Below are 12,748 nucleotides of genomic sequence, written 5' to 3'. Positions count from 1 at the left end.
GAAGGGGGAGGGCGAACAGTCAGAGGTTGTGGTTCACATTGGTACCAACGACATGGGTAGAAAGAGGGATGAGGTCCTGCAACAAGAATTTAGGGAGCTAGGTTGCAGATTAAAAAGCAGGACCTCAGAGGTTGTAATCTCTGGATTACTCCCGGTGCCACATGCTAGTGAGTATAGGAATAGGAGGATAGAGCAGATGAATGCGTGGCTAAAGAGTTGGTGCAGGAGGGAGGGCTTTAGTTTCCTGGATCACTGGGTCTGCTTCTGGGGAAGGTGGGACCTGTATAGGTCAGACGGGTTGCACCTGAACTGGAACGGGACCAACATCCTTGCGGGGAGGTTTGCTAGTACTGTTGGGGGGGGGGGGTTTAAACTAACTTGTCAGGGGAATGGGATACAGAGTGGAGCTATAGTAGGGGGTGACGCACAGCCAAATATAGAGGAAAAAACAAGTCAGCCTGGAAGGCAGAGCAAATATGTAACGGCAAAAGGGAGTGTGGCAAGACTGGATGGCATTTATTTTAATGCAAGGAGTCTTGCGAGTAAGGCAGATGAATTGAAGGTGTTGATGAACACATGGGAGTATGATATTGTTGATATCACAGAGACATGGTTGAGGGAGGGACAGGACTGGCAGCTCAATATTCCGGGGTATAGAATCTTCAGGCGAGACAGAGGGGGGTGTAAAAGAGGAGGGGGAGTCGCAATATTAATCAAGGAGTCAAATACTGCTGTAAGAAGGGATGGTATCTTAGCAGGTTCCTCTAATGAGGCCATATGGGTAGAAATTAAAAACAAAAAGGGGGCAAGCACTTTGCTGGGACTGTACTATAGGCCCCCAAACAGTCAGGGGGAGTTAGAGGAACAGATATGTAGGCAAATCTCAGAGAAGTGTAGAAATAATAGGGTAATAATAGTAGGGGATTTCAACTTCCCCAATATTAACTGGGATAGTCAGAGTGTGAAAGGCTTTGAGGGTGCGGAATTCTTAAAGTGCATCCAGGAGAGCTTTTTGAGCCAGCATGTAGAAAGTCCTACAAGAGAGGGGGCAGTACTGGACCTAATTCTAGGGAATGTAGCCGGGCAAGTGGTAGAAGTGTCAGTAGGAGAGCATTTTGGTGACAGTGACCATAATTCGGTGAGATTTAAGGTAGTCATGGAAAAGGACAAAGGTGGACCGGAAATAAAGGTTCTAAATTGGGAGAAGGCCAATTTTAATATGATAAGGCAGGATCTGGCCAAAGTGGACTGGGATCAGCTACTTGTAGGAAAATCCACATCAGAGCAGTGGGAGTCTTTCAGAAGGGAAATAGAGAGAGTACAATGCCAACATGTTCCCGTAAAGGTCAAGGGTGGGACCAACAAACCCAGGGAACCCTGGATGTCAAGGGATATACAAGAATGGATTAGGAAAAAAAGGGAGGCTTTTGGCAGATACAATGGACTAAAAACAGTGGAAGCCCTAGAGGAGTATAGAAAGTGCAGGGGGGTACTTAAAAAAGAAATTAGGAGAGCGAAGAGGGGGCATGAAAAAACACTGGCGGGCAAAATAAAGGAAAATCCTAAGTTGTTTTATAAGTATATTAAGGGCAAGAGGATAACCAGGGAAAGAGTAGGGCCCATTAAGGACCAAAGTGGCAATCTGTGTGTAGAGCCGGAAGATATAGGTGAGGTTTTACATGAATATTTTGCATCTGTGTTCACTATGGAGAAGGACGATGTAGGCATGGAAATCAGGCAGGGGGATTGTGATATACTTGAACAAATTAGTATTGAGAGGGAGGAGGTACTAACGGTTTTAGCGGGCTTAAAAGTGGATAAATCCCCAGGCCCTGACGGGATGTATCCCAGGCAGCTGTGTGAGGCAAGGGAGGAGATTACAAAGGCACTGACACAAATTTTCAGAACCTCTCTGGCCACAGGGGAGGTGCCAGAGGACTGGAGAACAGCTAGCGTAGTATCAGTGTTCAAGAAGGGCAGTAAGGATAAACCAGGGAATTACAGGCCAGTGAGCCTAACATCAGTGGTAGGGAAATTATTGAAAAAATTCTGAGGGACAGAATTAGTCTCCAATTGGAGAGGCAGGGATTAATCAAGGATATTCAGCATGTCAGGGGGAGATCAAGGGCAAGATTTTCATTGGGCCGTGGAGGCAGGATTGGAGGCGTGTGGGGGGTTAAAATCCCAAAATCGGGGGGCACGAATCCATCCCGCCCCCAACCCGCCTCCATGCCAGTTTCAAAGGAGGCAAATACCCGACCCGCACTGGGACCCGCCTCCCCGAGGCAGGAAGGGGATTAGTGCCAATTAACTGCCTGTTAACAGGTACTTAACAGGCAGTTTTTAGCCTAATCCCTATTTTCATTCTTGGTGTGGGATTCCCGACGGCTCCAAACCACGCCTAGTTAGTGAGGCGGGCCGTCGGGCTGAAGGGCTTGGAGGGGTCGAGATGTCCGGTGTTCAGGTGAGTGATGGGTGCATAAGTGCAGAGGTAAGTGTGTTTGGTGTGTGTAAAGTGTTTAAAGAAGTTTTACTTACCTTTACAGCCTTCCTTCCTTCAGGCCTCGGGAGTCCCTCATCTCACCGGCACAGAAAGCAGAATGGCCGCGATCTGACAAAAATTGCAGCATTCAGCTTTTTGTTCCGGAGAGATCTCTAAATCATCCTGAGAGGAAGAAATTAAGTTGGAGTACAGATTGTCAGTGTTTGACAGCTTCAAACAGCTGTCAAACGCTGATATTTCATCTGTCAAAAGGTCTTGACAGATGAAATATCAATCTGTGATGTCACCTGTTGCCGGGTGGCCCTTAATTGGCCTGCTGAGCCCGCTGGGCGGGCTCAACAAGGTCAATCAAGTCAAAATCATGTGGGTTGGCTACAACTCGATGGAGGCGGGACTACAACCCTGAAAGTTGTAGGCCCGCCTCCTACACACCTCCTCAATGAAAATCCAGCCCCATGTCTGACCAATTTGATTGAATTTTTCGAGGGGGTGACTAGGTGTGTGGATGAGGGTAGTGCAGTTGATGTAGTCTACATGGACTTCAGTAAGGCTTTTGACAAAGTCCCACATGGCAGACTGGTCAAGAAGGTAAGAGCCCATGGGATCCAGGGCAATTTGGCACATTGGAGCCAAAATTGGCTTAGTGGCAGGAGGCAGAGGGTGATGGTCGAAGGTTGTTTTTGTGACTGGAAGCCTGTGTCCAGTGATGTACCACAGGGATTGGTGCTGGGTCCTTTGCTGTTTGTAGTGTACATTAATGATTTAGATATGAATGTAGAAGGTATGATCAGTAAGTTTGCAGATGACACGAAAATTGGTGGAGTGGTAAATAGCGAGGAGGGAAGCCTCAGGCTACAGGACGATATAGACGGGATGGTTAGATGGGCAGAACAGTGGCAAATGGAATTTAACCCTTAAAAGTGTGAGGTGATGCATTTTGGGAGGACTAACAAGGCAAGGGAATACACAATGAATGGTAGGATCCTAGGAAGGACAGAGGATCAGAGGGACGTTGGTGTGCATGTACATGGATCCCTGAAGGCAGCAGGACAGGTAGATAAGGTGGTTAAAAAGGCATATGGGATACTTGCCTTCATTAGCCGAGGCATAGAATATAAGAGCAGGGAGGTTATGATGGAGCTGTACAAAGCGCTAGTTAGGCCATTGCTGCAGTTCTGGTCGCCACACTATAAGAGGGATGTGATTGCATTGGAGAGGGTGCAGAGGAGATTCACCAGGATGTTACCTGGGCTGGAGAGCTTCAGCTATGAAGAGAGACTGGACAGGCTGGGTTTGTTTTCCTTAGAGCAGAGAAGGCTGAGGGGGGACCTGATTGAGGTATACAATATTATGAGGGGCATAGATAGGGTAGATAGAAAGGAACTTTTCCCCTTAGTAGAGGGGTGAATAACCAGGGGGCATAGTTTCAAGGTAAGGGGCAGGAGGTTTAGAGGGGATTTGAGGAAAAACTTTTTCACCCAGAGGGTGGTTGGAATCTGGAGCTCACTGCCTGAAAGGGTAGTAGAGGCAGGAACCCTCACAACATTCAAGAAGCATTTAGATGAGCACTTGAAATGCCATAGCATACAAGGCTATGGACCAAGTGCTGGAAAATGGGATTAGAATAGACAGGGCTTGATGGCTGGCGCGGACACGATGGGCCGAAGGGCCTCTTTCTGTGCTGTATAACTCTATGGGCTGGATTTTCATTGAGAAGTCGGGTAGGAGGCGGGGTTGTAGTCCCGCCTCCATCGAGATCTAGCCAACCCACGTGATTTAGACTTGATTGACCTTGTTGAGCCCGCCCAGCGGGCTCAGCAGGCCAATTAAGGGCCACCCGGCAACAGGTGATGTCACAGATTGATATTTCATGTCAAGACCTTTTGACAGATGAAATATCAGCGTTTGACAGCTGTTTGAAGCTGTCAAACATTGACAATCTGTACTCCAAGTTAATTCCTTCCTCTCAGGATGATTTAGAGATCTCTCTGGAACAGAAAGCTGAATGCTGTAATTTTTGACAGCTCGCAGCCATTCTGCTTTCTGTGCCGGTGAGATGAGGGACTCCCGAGACCTGAAGGAAGGAAGGCTGTAAAGGTAAGTAAAACTTCTTTAAACACTTTAAACACACCAGACACACTTACCTCTGCACTCATGCAGCCATCACTCACCTGAACACCAGACATCTCGACCCCTCCAAGCCCTTCAGCCCGACGGCCCGCCTCACTAACTAGGCGTGGTTTGGAGCCGTCAGGAATCCCACACCAAGAATGAAAATAGGGATTAGGCTAAAAACTGCCTGTTAAGTACCTGTTAACAGGCAGTTAATTGGCACTAATCCCCTTCCCGCCTCGGGGAGGTGGGTCCCAGTGCGGGTCGGGTATCTGTCTCCTTTGAAACTGGCATGGAGGCGGGTTGGGGGCGGGATGGGTTCGTGCCCCCTGATTTTGGGATTTTAACCCCCCGCACGCCTCCAATCTCGCCTCCAAGGCCCAATGAAAATCCTGCCCTATGACTCTATGGTGGAAAAATTCAGTATCGCCCCGTTTGGGGCGCCATTATTGGCCGTGCGCAAAAGTTAGCGCCTGGCGCTAATTATCGCCTCCGACGGCAAACTTGGCTTTTATCGCCCCTGGAGGTGATTGGAGCGCTAAATCAGGCGCTCCACACCTGTCTTAAGGTGCAAAGGCCGAGGAGCGAGGCGCTACTTCAGAGCGCTGGCTAAGCTCATGTGATGTCAGTCAGCAATGGAACACAGACACACTGGCGCCGGCCAGTTCTTAAAGGGGAGTTCTGACGAAAGGTCATCGACCTGAAACGTTAACTCTGTTTCTCTCTTCACAGATGCTGCTTGACCTGCTGAGTTTCTCCAGCATTTTCTGTTTTTACCTTAAAGGGGAGGGTTGATTTTGCTCTCCATCCACACCCTGTTCATTGCAGCCTTGAATCTTGGCCTGGAGAGACCTGTACATCAAATCTGCTGGAAAGAACAATGGAGAGACCCAGGGAAAGAGCTCAGAGTGCAGCCCCCATAGTCTCTTCTAAATCGCTACAAGGAAGGGCAAATCAAAACCAAGCTGCAAAGTGCTGCTCAGTACCCAAAACTCCTTCACACAGCGTTGAATCTCTCCAGAAGTCTCTCTCTCTCTCTCTCTCTCTCTCAGAATGCGTAGTGCAAAATTGTCACCAACAAAAAAAGGCAGGAAGCAGTCGCCTTTAAATAGCGTCCCCCAGTCCCTTCCTGACTGCAAAACGCTCCCCTTAACCTGTCGTTGCTAGCGGCAGGCGGTAAGGCAGAGGGCGCCACTCAATATCCGTTCCGGGGCGCTACTGGGGCATTGCGCATTCGGCTGACGTCATGATCTGCCAGCACAGGAGATCGTGGCGGTAGTGTTTAATGCCGCCACAAAATGTCTAGTTAATTTCACGAGCGGCGCAAACATCGCCACGCCCGACCGCTAGTTGCTTTGCACCCCATTAGCGCCCTCTTAAGGCGCTAACAGGAGGCGCAAACAACTAAATTTTTCCCCCCTATGACTCTATGACCCCACATTGTATTAAGGAAATATAATGCATATTTGGCCAGTTGGTAAATAATTCATGACACAAAATTATTTTTAATGCACTGTATGATTACATTGCAAATTATATTTTATTTGCAAATAGGAAGTGTTAGAATAAATTGCAATGAACAAAATACACATCCTACCTTGTCAGCATATTTCTTGGCATTCTCCTTGAATGAAGAACTATTAAAATTCAAGAGCTCTTCAGACTTCTCTAAATTTTTCCAATTAAGGGTACAGTTGAAAATATTCCACCCTAAAAAATTACAACTGCAGAATAAGGATAAGGTTCTTAACTGAAATAAAACATTATTCCTTATCTTATCTAATAACCTTCCTTGCGACTAATCTTAATTTTATTATGTAATTGCAGTGTAGTACACAGCAGTTTATGGATTTCCTAATACTTGGAGCAGTCTTTTAAATTGAAACATTTCCTTAGCCACAGATTCCAAATGAAAAAGAACAATTGTTGGTTTATAGGACCAACTTTGTTATTTCTGCTACATAGACATGGCTCTTGCCAGCAGCAATGGATCTATTATTTCAGGTTAGCACTTGTATGTATACCAAACATAGGCAAACCAAGTGCCATGTGTAATGAATGTTGATTTTCTTTTATATTGTGTTAAATGGGATGCTACAGCTGCTGGTTCTCAATACACAGGTCTTGTGTAGCTGGTAGCGACCCCAGAATAAACTTGCTGAATTCATTAAGGCTGGCCATTGGGAAGACCCAATAAAAAATGGGTGTCCCTGCAACCCATGAGTTGCCATGGGCAATGTGAGTCAAACACATTTACTCTGCAGTAGCTTCTAGCTTCACTGGCCCTGCATATCAGGAGCAGCCATAGTGCCCGACTAAGTGCAATATAAAAGAAGCTGTGAACAGATAAAGAGATGCTTCCTGATGGCTTAGTGGGTAAAAGCACAGCTGGCACAATACTAAGCCATACAGACTAGCAGGTCCCAGGTTCTGTCGCTGACCAGTGCTGAGTTAGCTGATCTTTGCTGGGACATCAGTTGGGGTGTTACAATTGGCTTTAGTGCTTTTGGGCTAGGAAGGAGAAACATCAGCCAGGGTTCCTGCTCCTGATTACTGACCAGTGACCCTTGCTGGAAAGTATAGCCTAGAATTTCCTCAAAATGACTTAAAATTACAAAGTATTTACAGCAAATAACAGGCCATTTGGCCCAACAGGTCCATGCTGGTGTTTATGCTCCACACCAGCCTCCTCCCACCCCTCTTCATCTAACCCCATCAACATATCCTTCTATTCCATTCTCCCTCATGTGCTTATCTAGCTTCCCCTTGAATGCATCTATGCTATTTGACTCAACTACTCCATGTACTCACGAGTTCCACATTCTAACCACTCTCTGGGTAAAGAAGTTGCTCCTGAATTCCTTATTGCATTTATTAGTGACTATTTTATATTTATGGCCCCTAGTTCTGGTCTTGCCCACAAGTGGAAACATCTCTACATCTTTTGAAAGGCCACTCGGGTTAGGTACCGGAGGGAAGACCAACAACTCAAAGGGCTAATTTCCCCTTCTCATTGCTCAGTTCTATTAGAACTCAGTTAATGATATTAGTTTAGATAATGCTACATGCCTGTTAGGATCAGATTTCTGGTAAGTTAGTGGTATTTATTGTTATAGCTGTTATGGTACTGAGCAGAGACTTCTTCATGTAGAGGGAGGGAAAATCTGAAGGAGAAATACTTCTAACTTTTAGCAGCTGGTGCTAGCATGCTATTGTCCAAAGTCTGGAGCACATTCCCAGTTCAGCCCTTGGCTAGGAAAGATAGATGGTACAGGGAGACTTTAAAGAAAAAAGAGAACATATGAAGTCAATCTTCATTGTGATCAATGAGGCTTGTGTATAATGGAGGTTCCATCAGGGTGCGAGAAACAGCTTGTTGTAAATGAGAGGTTTATAATAACAAGATTCTAGTGCGCGAATATTAAAACCCTAAGCATATGTTTTAAATTAGAATATAAATAATATTGTAGCTCACAATGTGACTCTGTGAGTGTGAGGCTCAAACAAAAGATAATTACAATTGTAAAAATTGGTTTGGTGACAAGGTAGCATTAATATTTATAGACTTGTCAGAAATACTTCAAAATACTGTTAGCATCAATACTGTACATTAAAAACCTGTGCAGCCATAAAAAATGCATTGTTTCATTAAATATAAAACACTTGCTGGTTTTCAGAAGGTTGATTGTGACTCTCTTTGCGCTCAACAAAATTAAGTTCTGTGATGTTTTTAAGATGAAAATAAAATCTTATTATAACAGGGGCTATCTTAACTATACATTACTGAAATTGATTCCATTATCTGAGGTAAATGTTTTTCTGACAGCTAACTGCTAGGTATTGGATCTTTGTCACCGAAGTAACAGCATTCCTGTGAGTGATGATTGTAGGATTGTCAAACCAATTCCATCCAAACAAACTTCATATTTACCATCAACATCCAGGATCAACATGTCTATTACACAGTGAGTGATCCAGTGGCAATAATGAAATATAAGACTGAAACAATCATTATCCGGGACACTGTTGTCTCCGTTCCCCAATGCATTAAATTTAGTGGGAACGCCCCATCTTATCTCTGCAATTTCCTCCAGCCCTATATCCCCCATTGAACAATTTGTACTTTTGAGTCTGGCCTTTTCTGCTTCCTCTCCTCACAACATTCAGTAGCCTGGGTCCTACTCTCTAGAATTCCTGATCTGCCTCTCTACTTCCCAACTCTCATTTTAAAAACTTCTGGAGCCCCATCTCTTCAACAAGCCTTTGGTCAGCCCTCCTAACCACTCCCTTTATTTAGCAGTCGTTTTCCATACACCTATCAATGAAGCATCATAGGACTTTTTTATATTGAAGATACTATACAAATTCAAATTTTTGTTGTTAATATTGTTGTAGAAAACTTTTGCCATATATTAATTCCTGCTATCTTCACTAATAGGATCACAAGTATTCAACAAACTAACTACAATACATATCCAGCTCCTTACTATTAAATTGCTTACTAATATTTGGTAAAACTACTGTTAAACATTTGTACATTTTTAAATCAAGGTATTATTTTTTTAGAAGTTCCCCAGTTGGTTAGTGAGTAAATACATTGGGCAGGATTTTCATTGGGCTGTGGAGTCGGGATTGGAGGCGTGTGGGGGGTTAAAATCCTGAAATCAGGGGTCCTGACCCCATCCCGCACCCAAACCCGCCTCCATGCCAGTTTCAAAGGAGGCGGGTACCCGCCCCGCACTGGGACCCACCTACCCGAGGTGGGAAGGGATTAGTGCCAATTAACTGCCTGTTAACAGGTAATTAACAGGCAGTTTTTAGCCTAATCCCTATTTTTAAGGTTGAAGGGTGGGATTCCCGACGGCTCCAAACCACGCCAAGTTAGAGGAGGTGGGCCGTCGGATTGAAGGACTTGGAGGGGTCGAGATGTTGGTGTTCAGGTGAGTGATGTGTGCATGAGTGCAAAGGTAAGTGTGTTTGGTGTGTCTAAAGTAATTAAAGAAGTTTAAATGACCTTTTCTTACCTTTTCAGCCTTCCTTCCTTTAGGTCCCGGGAGTCCCTCATTTCACCGGCACAGAAAGCAGAATGGCTGCGAACTGTCAAAAGTGACAGCCTTCAGCTTTCTGTGCAGGAGAGATTTCTAACTGAGTCTGTGGAGAAGGACTTAGGTTAGAAGTAAGACTGTCAGTGTTTGACAGCTTCAAACAGCTTTCAAACACTAATATTTCATCTATCAAAACCTCGTGACAGATGAAATTTCAGTCTGTGACGTCACCTGTTGCCGGGTGGCCCTTAATTAGCCTGCTGAGCCCGCTGGGCGGGCTCAACAAGGTCAATCAAGTTAAAATCGCGTGGATTGGCCGCATCTCGATGAAGGCGGGACTACAACCCCGAAAGCTGTAGTCCCGCCTCCTTCCCGACTCCTGAGTGAAAATCCTGCCCATTGTGTGGTGTGTTTCTCAGCCACACAGTCCAACAAGGTGCTAGATTCAATCTCTAGTCTGTCCTGAGTTAGTAGACCTCAGTCAGGGCAGTGATGAGAGTGTTACATTTCTTGTCTGTAACCTCCAGCCAATAAGGGGAATAAAAATCAGCAAGGGTTCCTGCTCTTAAACACTATGAAGGCACCTTTACTGAAAGTTATGTATGAACATCAGCAAAGGATGCAGTCATGGTCAGATGTTATGCCACCTAAATTAAATAGAGGGGTACAAGAGCAGCCCCAGGCAACTATGCTTTTGATTTTTCTTCCTTCCCTTTAGAAGTGCTTGGCATCCACTTGATGCTTCTCTACAATGACACAACTGAGATTGAGGAGCTCACTGTGAGGAATTGTGCAGACATAATTTTTAGATCAGGTGCGGACACTGATTGTTTGAGTACTACCACCATTTGTGTTTCCAGCCATTTATCTCTGCTACTGTGTCACCAGCACTGCTCTGGTATTCAAAAATATTCAAAGTGATCAGTGAATTTTAAGAGCAACCTTCTTCCACCTGCAATTCAATTTAAGATTGGACTTACCTGGTGGACTTACTGGTTCATCTGTGAAAAGAAATAAGTGCGTATATCATAAGATTGTCTAAAATAAAAATGAACAATGTACTTATATCATTATATGAAATGTAATAATAGTCAGACTTCTCTGTTGTAAATTAAAGCGGGAGGAAAAATGCATTAGTCATACTCAGTGACAAAATTATGACCAAACTAGTCTGAAAGCAAAGCTGCAGGCTAGATTCTGAAATATATTTAAAATTCACTTTACATTATACTTATTTATTCCAAATATTAACAATTATCACTTTTTATTGTGATATTCTTTTGAAGTAATAGGCTTGATTTTCCCCCTTTGTGGACAATTGCAAATGCATTGTTTAGCACAGCCAAAAAGAAAAGCATTTTGAGTCAAGCTTCTATTTCCTCCTTTTCCACCGTCAGAGGTACAAAATGATCACATAGCTTTGTGGTTTGGGAGAGGAGAAATGGTGCTGTGCTGCCAGTGCTGTTTCACTTATTGAAGGCTCACTTGTCCACCATGGAGCTAGAGCCAGAAAATAAGCTAATCTTAACACTGTAGAACGAGCATTTTACTCTTAACCGTAGCATGACAATGGCCAGAATTTTCACATTGTAGAGCGGCAGGTTTGGGAACGGGTCAGCAGTTAAAAATGCTGAAATTGACAGCGCGTTGGGAACCCGCCAACTTCCGCCTTTCAATGGGGCGCATTTCGAGCCGTGCCATGGATCCGCTCGGGAGAGGCGGGCGACATCATTGAGGTTGGTAACTACTCCTTTACAGTCCCTTAACAACCTTTTTAACGTGAGGTTTCAGCTTTAACTGGTTGCGCATGGGATTCACAGACCTCGGGAACCTTGCCTGTGAAGGGGAGGTGGGAGCTCAGTGGCCATTGTGCTACTTCATTAAGTGACAGCTGGAAAAAGCACATAAGCACAGACACCTTACACCTGCTTCCTTGCCAAAGGAAAAGGCTCTTGCTGACACCATTTTATGCAGAGATTTGGCTTTCAGGAGTTTGCAGGTGATTTCTGCAACCTCAGAAGCCACTCTCACCGTATTGCAAGTCACTCTCACTACATTGGAGAGATTGGGCTTCTGATCTCCACTTTACTTGGCATCTATTAGATCAGCATGGGTGCTGCTTATACTGTCTCACCTTAGACCTCAGATTTGGATCAAGATGAGCCCCGGCACCAACAACACCAGCCACACCAACAGCAGCAGCAGCAGCAACAACACCAGCAGCAGCAGCAGCAACCACACCAGCAGCCTTCTCCTCACCGATCTGATGCTCCACAGGAGAGAGGGGATCAACACAGGGTTGCACCACACTGGAGGTGATACCCCCAACACAGGGTATACAGGCAGAAGATGAGCTTTCTGGACATGACTGAGCAGCAGTGCTTCAGGAGGCTCCGGCTAGCATGCCAGGTCATCGCAGACATTTGTAGCTTGCTGGAACAAGACCTATTGCCCAGAGGACCTGGTGGACACGCCTTACCAGTAGCTGTCAAAGTCATCACCACCCTCAACTTCTTCGCCTCAGGCTCCTTCCAGGGATCTGCAGCAGACATTTGCAGGACCTCGCAGTTGATCGCCCACAAATGCATTGCACCCAAGTGACAGATGCCATGTTTCACAAGTCAGCCAATTATGTAAACTTTGACACTGATGAAGCCAGTGTTACAGAGCGGGCGCTCAGCTTTGTGGCTGTGGCTGACTTCCCACAGGTGCAGGGCATCATCGACTGCACATATGTGGCCATCAGGGCACCCCCACATCACCCAGGAGTGTTTGTGAACCACAATGGCTTCCACTCCCTCAATGTGCAGCTCGTCTGCAACCATCAAAAGAACTTCATGCTTGTGTGTGCCAGATTCCCTGGCAGTTGTTAGGACTCTTTCGTGCTGAAGACATGGCTGATGACACCATTGAGGAGGCCAAGCAATGAGGCCGTGGAGCGCTATAATGACAGCCACATGTCCACCTGATGTGTCATAGAGCAAGCAATCGGCATGCTGAAGATGCGCTTCAGATACTTTGACAGATCTAGAGGAGCCCTTCAGTACGCACCAGCCAGGGTCTGCAGAATCATCGTCGTATGCTGCGC

The 12,748-nt window shown here is 45.5% G+C and overlaps 1 protein-coding gene across 1 annotated transcript in view; it reads right to left on the bottom strand.

Moving 5' to 3' along the window:
• LOC147121047 (mucin-like protein) overlaps positions 1-12,748 on the bottom strand; it is a 117,462-nt gene that overhangs the window by 25,199 nt on the left and 79,515 nt on the right. Inside the window, exons 12-13 of the mRNA XM_085977688.1 lie at positions 10,641-10,661; positions 6,213-6,325 (exon numbers count right to left, since the gene is read on the bottom strand). Coding sequence (XP_085833814.1) covers positions 6,213-6,325; positions 10,641-10,661 — 134 coding nt within the window. The remainder of the gene's footprint in view (positions 1-6,212; positions 6,326-10,640; positions 10,662-12,748) is intronic.

The sequence above is a fragment of the Somniosus microcephalus genome, chromosome 3 (genome assembly GCF_052327205.1).
Source record: "Somniosus microcephalus isolate GS21.2 chromosome 3, FLI_Smic_1.0, whole genome shotgun sequence".
In the NCBI taxonomy this organism is placed as follows: Eukaryota; Metazoa; Chordata; class Chondrichthyes; order Squaliformes; family Somniosidae; genus Somniosus; species Somniosus microcephalus.
Note: the sequence above shows the minus strand (reverse complement) of the source record. Positions and strands in the feature narration are given on the sequence as shown.